Here is a 13,444-nt window from a genome sequence, read left to right as displayed (position 1 = left end):
GAGCCTTTTGGACGATAAATTAACTACTGTCTGGAGCAGTTGAATTTGCAGTTGTGGCTTGGCTTTACAAAGGTTGTTAAATTTCTTGATATGTTTATTTTTTATTTTTTTGAAATTCTTTCTGTGCGGAAGCTTCCGAGATGACAGAGAGAATAGCCTAATGTTCAGGGTTAAGTACAGCAGAGAGCTCTGATTGGAAGGAGCCAATGGTGCCATTGTCATGGAGAGGGTGGCACGAGTAGCAGCGATTTGTTCCCTCAGTAGTGCCAAGCTGGCGTGGTTATAAATGCGGAGAGCTTTTTTGGAGTGGAAGTTGATCTTAGCTTAACACAGTTTGGTATTACTCTTGTATCCCGACATCTTTTTAAAAAGGCCAGCCTATTTAGTTGCCTAGATAGTTGTAGTTTTGACTTACCGTATTATCTAGATTTGCGAGCTATATCTTCTCCATGAATGATTAGAATCCGTGTGTAGAGGCTTAATTGCTGTGAGGACATCATGTTGGAGGCTTAATGGATTGCATACAGCACTCAGAAAGGATTAAAAGCAGGATTTAATTCTTCCTATATTTCATCTCAGTCAACGAGACATCTTCAGGGATTACAAAAAAACTAATGTGACAAAAACAAATAACAAACAATACTAAGCTCAACCATGTGGGTGACACTAAAGTCCTATCTAGGTGGAGCACTTTCTAAGGGCAGTTGTAGGTGGCCTGGAATGTAAAGTGGGACCTCTGGTGATAAGCGTTTCCCAAATCTTAGGAAGCTTAATACAACCATATTTGTTAAGATTTGTTTGATTCCTGAGAGCTACTGCTGATTCTAAGAATAGTCTTTCTCTTTTGAATTTGCTGTGGTGGAGCATGGTTTTTTCCCATGAGAAAAAAATATTTTTCCACTTCCATCTGGCTAAGATATGTAGATGATGTGTTCTCTATTTGGCCTCATGGCCCAGACACATTAGACGCCTTCCTTGGTCACCTCAACAGCCTACATCCAAGAATCCAGTTCATGATGGAAAAGGAAAAGAACAATTGCTTACCCTTCCTAGACACCTTAGTTACACGCCTTCCCAACGGTACACTTTCCTTCATGGTATATAAAAAACCCACGCACACAGGCATATACATACACAAACGCTCCCACCACTACCCTGCTCAACAATATGGCATTATTAAAACTCTTACCAAGAGAGCCCACAATCTTTGGAACAGCCCTTACAACTGAGCTTGACCACATACACAACACTTTCCTCTCCAATGGCTACAGCGATCACAGCATTAAAAAAATAATCAGGTCCTCCCCCATTCCCTGGTCTTCTCTTCAAAAAGAGTTTAGAAATGCCGTCACCATACTCTACATCCGTGGCACATCTAAAAAAATAGCCAAGAATTTAAAAAAAGTACAACCTACACACAGCATTTAAGCCTCACTGCAAACTTGCTACTCTTATCTGCCCTACAAAAGATCAGCTCCGTCCTCTCTCAGTGCCTGGAGTCTATAAAGTACCCTGTTCCTATAAACTGGCATACTTTGGACAGACAGGCGGCTCAGCTACTATCCGCCTGGAGGAACATAAGTCATACATCTGCAACTATGACTATGGTCAGTCAGGCCTGGTTGACCATGTCTTGGATACAACCCACAGGATCTCATGGAAAAAACCACCAATCTCCACCACAGCAAATTCAAAAGAGAAAGACTATTCTTAGAATCAGCAGCAGCTCTCAGGAATCAACCAAATCTTAACAGATATGGTTGCATTAAGCTTCCTAAGATTTGGGAAACGCTTATCACCAGAGATACTACTTTACATTTCAGGCCACCTATAACTGCAAATGAAGTAACTTCACAACTGGGCTACTTTTATATGGAGGCTAATGGCTTCACATCAATTGCCTTAGAGCAGCTTTTCCCAAACTTTCCTGACGCCGGAACACTTTACAAATCCTGAAATTTTCACGGAACACCTTGGTTATTTAGTAATGCATTAATTAATAATTAATTGTTAATTTAGCTGATTTTTTAATTAATAATTGATCATTGATTATTAATTAATTAAACATCAGTTAAACATAAACATCGTTAAATTAATTTGTGCTGATTTTCATTGACATATCACATTCTGATCATCAAAAATTTATAATATTATAAGTACTTACGAGTGAATGCAGAATTTTCTCCTGTGTGCTGGTAGTTTTCCCCTCCTTTTGTACATCCTAGAGATTGCTTTGTAGGCTGGTGGTGGATGACACGCTATCTGTTGCATCACAAACACCTTCAATAAGAGATTTCTTAATACCAAACAAAATCTTTTGGCTCTTATTCATATTAAAATTTAAATATGCAGGCCTATTACTTTTAAAAAATCACGGTACTATGGTTTCGAAACTTTCACCCTACAATATGAACTTGCGAAGAAAGTATTCAGTATTACTGGATTTGAGAACCGGATACAGACTACCTTGATCTTCAGTTTTAGTGGAAAAATTTTCTTTATACTTCCTTGCTGATTGGTCACTAACATTTGCAACACAGATGTTATTTCGTTCAATTTTGAGAATAGAGGATATGCTGCCCATTGTTGTAATCGGCTTGCAGGCAATTTTTATTATTGGTCATAAACAGCGGTATTCTCTTTCCCGATTGTTGAAAGATTTTGATATGTGAAAATTAACAATAATTCATGAATATTTCCATATTTAAAAATATGCCACTTGGTCATTGACATTTGCTACACAGATGTCATTTCCTTCAGTTTTGAGAACAGAGGATATGCCGCTTGGTCACTGACATTTGCTACACAGATGTCATTTCCTTCAGTTTTGAGAACAGAGGATATGCCGCCCATTGTTATAATCTGCTTGCAGGCAATTTTTATGACCGGTCATAAACAGCTGCATTCCCCTTCCCAAATGTTGAAAGGTTTCGATGTGTTAAAATTAGCGATAATTCACACGAATACTTCCATGTTTAAAAATACACAGGCTTTGTCACTAACATTTGCTACATAGATGTTATTAGGCATTCTGGGTCTAAGATTTTCAACATATTCACGAATATTATTCTTCTCGGAATATTTCCACTATAAAATATTTATTCATGAAAAATGCTTAGAAAACTAAAATGGCAAATTCCAGGAGAACTTCTTGCAGAACACTTATTCACCTTCTGCAGAACACAGTTTGGGAAACCCTGCCTTAAAGTATCCCATAATACAAGGTACATATTCTTACAGACATGTATAATGCTATGCATTATGGGAAGGGCCACTATCCAGACTGGTTTGACCTTCATTGAGGTCTCATCAGTTGGAGCCAGACCGAGAAGAGATATCAAGATTGAAGTAATGCAGAAATCATATTTTTAGCATTATACTTGTCCGTAAGGATATGCGCCTTTCATTAGGAATACTAAGGCAATTGATGTGAAGTCATTAGCTTCTATATACAAGTAGCCCAGTCATGAAGTTACTTCACATGCAAATTTTGTTTGCATATGCCTTGGATAAGGATGAAACCAAGAATATAATTTCTTGGCATCTTTAATTTATGGTATAAACTGAGTGAAAAAATTTTCAAGGTCATGCTAGGCAAATGTTGCACATCTGGCAATAGTTCACTTGATCTTGTAATAACATGTTCTCTCTGCTTCAATTGGTCATATTTTTACACATTTGTCAATGTACTGTGTATGGAGGAGTTAAGTACAGGAGAAATCAGGTGACTAGTGGTGTTTGTCAGGACTCAGTACTTGGTCTTCTGTTGTTAATTTGTACATTAATGATATTGGAAATAAATTGACAGGAAATATCCACAATTGCTGATGATGCAAAACTGGGAGGAGCCAGTCAATGAAGGTGATGTAGAAATCTTACAGGATGACTTAAATGGCTGAAAAGGGCAAAATTAAATGTCTACCAGTTTAATGTGGTAAAATCACCTTAGTGTAAGGTGATGCGGCAATGGAATTGGGATGATTGTGGACAGAGAATTGAAGTTTACATGGCATATTGCAAAGGTGGCTAAAACAGCACAAAAAAATTACAGCAGGGATAGGGAAGTTATTGGTCCACTTTATAAGGCATTAATAAAGCCACATCTGGACTGTTGTATACAGATCTAGTCGCCTGGATTCCTTGGTGGAGAGGATTCCAGATGCCAGTGCAAAAATCATGGCAGATCTGTGAAATAGATGAATACAATAGATCTCCTATGAGAATAAATTGAAGGTCTGTGGAATGCTTCCTGTGAGAATAGATTGAAGGTCTGTGGTCTCGAAAAACTAGCTTGTAGGCATAAGAGAGGAGATTGATAAAAGCTTATAAGTTATTAATGGGATTTTATAAGATTGACATTAATGACTTTTTTTCGGTGCAGTGCAGGAGGGGAGAGAATGATGGGTCATCAATGGAAATTGTGTAAGAGTGTGGTTAGCAAGAGTGTTAACTAGATTTTTTTGTTTGAAGGGTAGTGAATGGGTGGAATGCATTGCCAGAGTTGCAAGCGTTTTGTCTGTGAATGAGTTTAAGGAGAGATATGATAGGTATTGTATGAATAATTGCTGCTTTGTCAATTTAGGGTCTCCCTGCAATGAGTCTTCTGACTCCATAGAGACACCCATTTTAATAATAGCAATATGATATCATCAATTTGAAGTTTTTTTAGTAGAATAGTTTTCTAGCTTTCTCTAGAAAGTGTATATGATGATTCTTCGCTTGCTTGATGATGATGACCAACCGGAAGTGCAAGATGATTTGTTCATTCCCAGTCCATAGGCAAGAATCAAACAATACAATTTGTACTGTGCCTAGGATTGATGTGTTAATGAGCATGAATGAAAAAGCTTCTTATATACCCATAGCTAGATAGTTGTTAAATTGTGAATGAAGATATTTGAGAATTATAACACTTCATTCACATTTAACATAATCTGCCATAACTTCAGCAATACTTGTAAATATTATTTGATGTTAATTTCTTGCTCGTAAATTATTATTCATATCATTACTTTGAGTTTGTTTATTATTGTTTAATTATTTAATCTAGAATATGTATTAGTGCTGAAAGGGCTGTATTATAATGTCACTCAATTTATTTTATTTATTCCTGTATTAATATTATAAGAAGCTGTGTGTGTGTGTATATATATATATATATATTATAAGAATTTGTATTTATCATATTTAAAATATATTTTATGTAAACTACGGATTATTACCTTATTTGTTATTTCTGAAAGAGAATGTAAATACATGGAATTCTGCTGATATGATTTTATGTAATTCTTCTGATTGAATTTGATTGGCTAGTAAAGGAGAAACGGAGTTGTTTTTAGTTATCGCGTGCTTAGAACGTGAATGGCTATGATATGAAGAGAAGCATGTAGATGTAAGCTGAACTCGCTAGAACCGGATTTTGGCAGGAAGAATAAATGCAGAATTGGAAAACGAAAGTAAACAAGAGAAGAAAGCTTAGGGACAACGAGGAGATTGGTCATGAGTTACGAAGGGCGAGTGGAGATATGCAGAAAAATCGACAAGATAAGGACCGGGAATAAATAGGCATTAAAAACTACCTCTATGGAATTCTGATATCACGATAGATTTCTAATGATTAGAGGGAAGAAGGTTCCAGAGCTGAAGTCAATACATAGCGGAAGATAAGGAATTAGTACATGACGTAAATCTAATGTGTCAAGACTTATGTAGCTCAGTGTTTAATATTTCAGTTAACATAGTGAAGATTTATTTGAATTGTGTTTCCTCACGATAATTAGTTAACAGGAATTTTAAAATGTGCCTAAGTGAATTCAATGTGCTGAAGTTGTAACCTAAGACTTATCCTTTTTACATCCAGTGTGAAGCAAATGTAAATTAGTTCCGCCTAATATATCTTATCCCTAGCTGTGGCCTTTAACTTTAAATAGTCGAAAGAATGAAGCACTAAAGTGTTCCCCCCCCCCCCTTTGAATTGATAACTGCCCTGTGATTCAATTAAGTGTTTATAGAATAGAAGTGAATTAGAGAACTGCAACTATAAAAATATTTATCGGAATTCTGGAACTTTGAATTGTGAGAACTATTTTCTATTAATTGGCAGAATATAGAGAACCGAGAGTTGAAAGTTTGATACCTAATGCATTGTATCTATTCTAAGCACTAGAACTAAATCAATGTGTAGATGTTATGATTTGTCTCATAGAATAGAGAATAGAATAAAGTTGTGATACAAGTACTTATGTCTTGAATAATAAGATCTAAGATTTGTAGCCTTAATCTTAAGACCTAACTGAATAGCTACCTATATCTCAGAGATATTTTCGATTTGTTCAATTGCATTATCTTGTTTAGAAAGTTATACTTAGATATACATGTTATGTAACCCTGCATTAAATGTTTTGTTTTATTAAATTCAATTTGATGTTTGCCTGATTTTCTTTCATCTGCACCCCTCATAAAAATTTATCGGACCTAGCAGAAGCCTTCTTAAATGATAATATTAACCTCGGCCTGTACAAAAGTTAGAGTGCAAACATTAGTTGATGATTGATTCCTCTATATTATATAGACTAATCTGAACATAAGGTGGCACAGGATAATATAAATTTTTTTATATTTGGATCAGTATCAATCAACATCTAACAAATAAAAAACAAAATTTAAAGAAGTTAGGATAAGTTCAACTAACCATCATAATTGGATCAGTCAGCAAGATAGGACGACCCCAACAATAGTAAAAAAAAATGTACAGGGACTACTTTATTTGGTACACTTACTTAATAGTAGTATACATTTAGCCCTCAGAACAGTCACTTTATCAAGATATGGACTTGCATGGTACTGAAAGCATTCCACTATCTGTCTCATATCAGCAAGCTGTCTTCAGCTATAGGATTGCCTCTTTGGCTAGATGTTTTCTGAGCTATTCTCATGAGATGTGCACAAACAACCTTAGAGGTGAGTTTTTTCTGATATTGCACCAGCACATCAGGTGTACTGGCTATCTCGCTGCTCAGTTACCAAGGCTATACTTTTGGCCCAATATTGCATCAAATTGAATTGTGTTCCTGCGTGTGTGTACACATACACACACACACATGCCCTCACATCTGTTCATTTGCTTTATGTATCTGAGAACAGATGTACTACAGTCCCTGATGAAGTGATACACTGCGTGAATGGCAATGTACCAAATAAACTGACCACTCGGTGTACATTGTTTTAAAGAGATCATGTGATATAGTTGTGAATTTTTCAATGTTTATATTTTTGAATCTTCACCAAGTTTCATATTATAACATATAAAGAAGAGTCTGCAGCATATTTTGCAATACAGTATGCATTTTCAAAAAATTGCTTTACCCTTTTTAGATGGGATAACAGCTATTTTCTACTATATATGGCAAGTAGGTGTGTGCATTTTCTGGGGTCATTTATTATCAGGGGGAACCACTTTATGGTTTCCAATTAAGCAGAGTATTGTTGAAAGTTTTTTTGACTTGACTATACTATAAATTAAAGATGCCAAGAAATTATATTCTTGGTTTAATCCTTTATCAAAGTGTAAGCAAACAATGTTTGCACATGACGTATCTTCACGACTGGGCTACTTATATATAGAGGCTAATAACTTCACCTTAGTATCCTATAATGCTAAGCACGCACCCTTTTCAGATGTGTATAATACTATAGGAAGAGCCACTGTACATAACTGGTTTCAACCTTTATTGAGGTATGTTAAAGTGCAAGGATACTTCTCCAAAAAACTCACAGATCACCTAACACTGAGTGACCTGAAGGATCATCTAACTCATTATTCAGTGGTGGTTCTACTCAGTGACAGGCCCACCCTGCTGCTGAGCAGAGATACACATATCCCATGGAAGAGCATCTGCCCAGGGGGTCACAGAACCACCTCAGCAGACTTTCCACATTTGCAGTAAATAAAAATAAAAAAAACAGTGGGAACCAGACCCAGAGGAGATACCAATTTAAAGTAATGTAGAAGTAATATATTTCACATATACAAGTAGATGACAGGTGTCACACTTTATTATTAATATACTCTAGATTAGAGATAGATTTTGAAAGTTTTTTTCACTTGGTTTTACTATAAATTAAAGATGCCAAGAAATTATATTCTTGGTTTATATGCAGTCGTGAAGATGCTTTGTGCACAAACATTGTTTGCTTATACTTCGATAAAGGATTAAACTGAGAATATAAAAATAAAAGACAGAATATTTTAATAATAAGGTGTGACACCTGTTGTCTATTTGTATATAAGAAACATATGACTTCTGCATTTCTTCAACCTTGGGTCTGGGCACACACAGCTCAAAGCAACATCAACAGATTACAGACGATCCAGAACAAATGCCACAGAATGGCATTTAATGCCCCTTGGTTCATGAGAAACCTCCAGTTACACCAAGAAGCTAACCTTCCAGATATCAATACGTACATGACAGGCATAACAGAAAAATTCTTTGCACTCACAGACAATCACCCAAATCAGCTAATTCGACAGGCAGCGGACTACGAACTCTCAGATCAATTCAAACACAAAAAACCAAAATCTGCCATTGCAAGAGACAGCTAATACAGCTTACAATGCTCACAATGAGCGGGTAAATTACCCACAATAATCCTCTCACACACAAGCCAATATCAGATGAAGGGATAAAGAGTCAAGGACTCGGTCCATCTCCCAAAGAAGTTCAAAGTTTAAACCTTAGGTCTGTCTGTCTTCTGTCTGCCTGCCTGCCTGCTACTGATGAGACCTCAATAAAGGTTGAAAGTCATTAACATCTATATACAAGTAGCCCAGTCATGAAGATACTTCACATACAAGCATTGTTTGCTTACACTTGAATAAAGGATTAAACCAAGAATATAATTTCTTGGCATCTTTAATTTAAGCAGAGTATTGTTTTAACCAACAGTAATACCATCTAAAGATTGCCACAGATGTTCATGTCACAATGGTATTTGAACCCATAGCCTATAGATTTCCAAAGCTTAGTTAATGTCTTTATATTATGGAGTCACTCATCAGCTGATAGTTAGCAAATATTGTATTTCAGGATAGTCCATATTCTATCCCATCATCCTTTTTTTTTTTGGGCTCAATAACCTGTCATAACCAAATAACCTACTATCTTTGGAACTGATTACTGCTTCTGATAGATCAGTTAATCCTGTGTGTGCTCTGTCTATATGTTATGTGAGATATACTCAGTTTGCCTGTTTTGCAAGATGAAAAATCCTCGTAACTCCATATGAGACTAGCTAACTCAAGTTCAGTTGAAAAGCCCTGATAAAGGTTCTTCCTGTCCTGGGAGGGATACAAACCCAGATCTTTCTTACCAAAGGACATTGACAATACCAAATGAGCTACAGAGGCATACAAATTTATAATTCATAAATTATAATTATAGGATGCTATTGTAGATTTCAATCATTTATTTATAATTAAAAAATTTATATTTGTTAGCTGAATCATATATTGAGAACACAACAAAACCTTTCAGAGACAAATTGCAGCCAAAGATCGAACAAACAGTTCAAAGAAAAATGGGTATATTTGGTGGATGTTCCCATGAAAAATATCATCAACCATTTTAAGCATATTATTTTACATGCTTCATTTTTATATTACTTATTTTATATGTTAATTGTTACAAATTGTTTATAATAAATTTAGTTTAATCCTTTATCCAAGTGTGAGCAAACAAAGTTTGCGCCTGAAAGCATCTTCAGGACTGGGGTAAGGTGGTACAACACCAGGGCACTCCTTGCAAAGGTGGAGCAAGCTACCAACACTCCTATCTCAGTATCTCCCATAATGCAAAACACATCTCCTTGGATATGTCTAATGTTATGCATTAAGGGAAGGGCCACAGCCCAGACTAGTTTCGACCTTTATTGAGGTCTCTTCGGTGGGAGCCAGGCCCAAGTGGAGATACCAGGCAGAAGCATTAGCAGGTCATCTCTACCTATAGGAGTTGCCAAATGGTGTGCCACCCTTAATGCATAACATTAGACATATCCGCAAGGCAATGTGTTTTGCATTATGGGAGATACTGAGATAGGAGTATTGGTAGCTTGCTCCACCTTTGCAAGGAGTGTCCTGGTGTTGTACCACCTTACCCCAGTCCTGAAGATACTTTCAGGCGCAAACTTTGTTTGCTCACACTTGGATAAAACATTAAACTAAATTTATTATACTCTAACCAAGTGAAAAATAAACTTTCATCATCGAGTTACAAATTGTTATTTTATATTATTTATATAATATGTTAATTGTCTGCAATCGCAACAACAAATATACATCACTGTATGAGCTTGCAAATGTAAGCTGCTTTATAATGGAACAAAATACTGCACCCATTATTGAAACTAGATGCAGAAGGCTTTCATTTCAAATAGTGTTCTCTCATTTCTGTTTATTATTAACCATATATATATATATATATATAAATTCTGGTAGAGAAGCTTTAATGGCAAATGCAGAGCTGACTTGTGGAAATTTCCACAAGTCAGTTATAGTATTAAATATAATTATGTATATAAATTATTTTTGATTGTTTATATATCTTATTTTTCTCATTTATAGTTAGTTCATAATGAAGATAATCCATATAAGTGTTCTGTTTGTGGAAAACAGCTTGGAAGTGAGACTGCAGTAAGAAATCATGTATTCCGCATCCATAGCCAGCCGGAGAGGAAATTTACTTGTGAAATATGCAACAAGAGTTTTATCACTAAACATAATCTGGAAACACATTTATTTTCTCATACATCTGGAAAGGAATTTATTTGTGAACATTGTGGGAATGCATATAGGACAAAGGGTAATTTGAAAGCTCATATGGAAATCCATGGTGATAAATTATATGAGTGTGGCATTTGTGGTGCAACATTCAATAACAGAAGTGCATACGTCAAACATCCCATCATTCATTCAAATGAAAGGCCCCATGTATGTAAGGTGTGTGGTAAATGTTATAAAAGAAAACAGTCTTTGAATTCTCATATGAATGTTCATAGTGATGTTAGACGTTATAAATGTAATCTTTGTGACAAATCATTCCGTGCAAAAAGTACATTTAGAGCTCATAAAGATTTTCATGAAGGAATTAAACGGCATATCTGTAAATACTGTGGCAAAGCATTTCTCTTCAACTGTAATATGTGGAAACATATTAAAAGACATATTGGTAAGCGAGAACAAGTTTGTGAAATATGTGGGAAAGCTTTTATTGAGAAACAGGAACTAAAGGTGCATATGAAATCACATTTTGGTGACAGAAAACAAAAAAATAAACCTCAACCTGTAAATGCAGAAGGGGAAATGGAAGTAATGATTTCAGAAATATCTCCAGATCATCTTTTAGGAGCAGAGCTGCTTCATTCTTTGAACAAAACCATTATGTCTTCTTTAAAAGGTGAAAGTGAAGAAGAAAATTCCGTAGATGCTAGCGTTGAAGTCCACGAAGTGGATAACTCTGTAATATCCAATTCTAGCGATAATATAAATATTCACAGTAGCCTCTCTACTATTGCCCACAATTAATAGAGCTCTCCCCCACCCATTCTATAAATCCGTAACTGGGCATGCTGGATTGTGTGCAGTATCTCAAATGCAAGTGCAGGAAAAAAAAAAAAAAAACAACAGCAAATTGTGACAACACTGGAAACCATTTAATTACATTGGTCAAATTAAAACTTTTTTTAAATTTATTTATTTGTAACTAATATTAATTTAAGCATTCTAATTGTATTTTGAGGTGCTAAACCAATTCTTCAATTCAAAAAAATTTTACATATCGATTATTGTTTTTACATATATGAATGCTTTTCATAGATTTTGGAATATTTTATCATGAATTACTCAGTAATAATACTAAAATTTTACATTATTGTCAATTAATTATCCTTTTGTACTTGTTCACTGAAGTCAATCAGCAGTAGTTTGAAAATGGAGGCTTTGTTCAAATGTTTGAACATGTCTGAATCTTTCTTACATTGAGGAATACTGTAGGACAAACTTAGTCTGGTAGTGTCTCACTTACACTTCAATACTAATACATCTTTGCATTTCTTTAATTTATTATTATATCACATGTCATAAATCAAGCAACAAACTGCTTTTGTTACATACTTTTTCATTTATGGTTAGGAAGGAACCAATAGATAAAATAGAAGTGATTTAATTGTGTGAAAAAAGAAATCTTTATTCATAAAATTTTTCACCACCCATATATCAGAGCCATTTTCAGTATAAACAAGTGTATAAAGTTGACTAACTATAGCAAAGAATTATAACAAACTTTCAAAACAATCCTGACCAAAGCCACATATACACATTGGTAAAGAAATTCATCAAACTAATCATGTGGTCTTTTATTAATGTGCTATAGAGACATTGCTGTATGGTAGAAACATCTAAATGGAATCATGACATTGCAAGTTTGAGTAGAGCTGTACACTCTAATTATAACTAAAGCCCTAATGATGTATAGTATAAAAAATAAAATAAAAATTCTTTCCTGTAAGCCTGCTGAATAAACTCATGGCTGAAGTCTTCTCTTGGAATGCTAAATTCAAGGAAAAAAAAACTAAAAACCTGTCATAGATGTCCACTTAATCTATATTGTCTTCCCAAGATTTCATAAACATTGCATTCCTTTTAAAAACTCTAGTGGACTTCATCAGTTGCTAGTTACAAGCTTTCTAAATATCTATTCATCTTACCTTCCATCTTTCTAGAAAAATACTCTGGGTATTAATGAGATATGAACTTCGTCTTTTTTTCCATGGACATATTGATTAGTCTGTATATATTATTATTATTACCCCAAGACCTCATGGAGTCAATCGCCATTTGGAAAGCAGACACAATGAACTTACTTAAGCAAGATTATCCTATCAGTATTTTTAAATGTTTTCATTTTGTAATCATTCTGGCTATTTTAATTGTCAGAATAAACTCTACCGGCAAAAATAGAAATATGGCAATGGAAGTCATGTTTTACTACATTAGCATTTTGAAAGGTGTCTTCTCCAAAACATTTATCTTAAGCCTTAGTACAGATACATGTATGGCATTTTTGCTCTTTGACAAGATTCAGTAACTGAGTACCTAGAATTTATCATACAAAAAAAAGTTAAGGAGAAATATGAGGTGTGACAATTTAATTCCTGGAACGGCTGCGTAGTTTTGCCCATGTGGTGAATTAGTTGGAGTCACATGAATAATCATGTTTGTACATCTTTTAACTAATGTGTGCATAAACCTCAAGCCGATAGAGCCATTTGCTAGTTGGCTATTACAAAAACAATAGCTGCGTGTGTAAACTTTGGCGTAAAAATGCGTGATCGAAATTTGAAGCAGCGTGTTAAGATCAAATTTTTGTGTGAAAATCCACTAAACTGC

At 35.0% G+C, this 13,444-nt stretch overlaps 1 protein-coding gene across 1 annotated transcript in view; it reads left to right on the top strand.

Moving 5' to 3' along the window:
- Positions 1–12,391, top strand: part of LOC150110070 (uncharacterized) — a 76,755-nt gene extending 64,364 nt beyond the window's left edge. The window contains exon 6 of the mRNA XM_090391079.1: positions 10,622–12,391. Coding sequence (XP_090247205.1) covers positions 10,622–11,581 — 960 coding nt within the window. The 3' untranslated portion in view covers positions 11,582–12,391. The remainder of the gene's footprint in view (positions 1–10,621) is intronic.
- Positions 12,392–13,444: the final 1,053 nt, after the last annotated feature.

The sequence above is a fragment of the Typopeltis vanoorti genome, chromosome 1, assembly GCF_054136105.1.
Source record: "Typopeltis vanoorti isolate ZY-2024b chromosome 1, IOZ_Tvanoo_1.0, whole genome shotgun sequence".
Classification (NCBI taxonomy): Eukaryota; Metazoa; Arthropoda; class Arachnida; order Uropygi; family Thelyphonidae; genus Typopeltis; species Typopeltis vanoorti.
The sequence above is the reverse complement of the archived record's forward strand: the minus strand, read 5'-3'. Positions and strand labels throughout refer to the sequence as shown.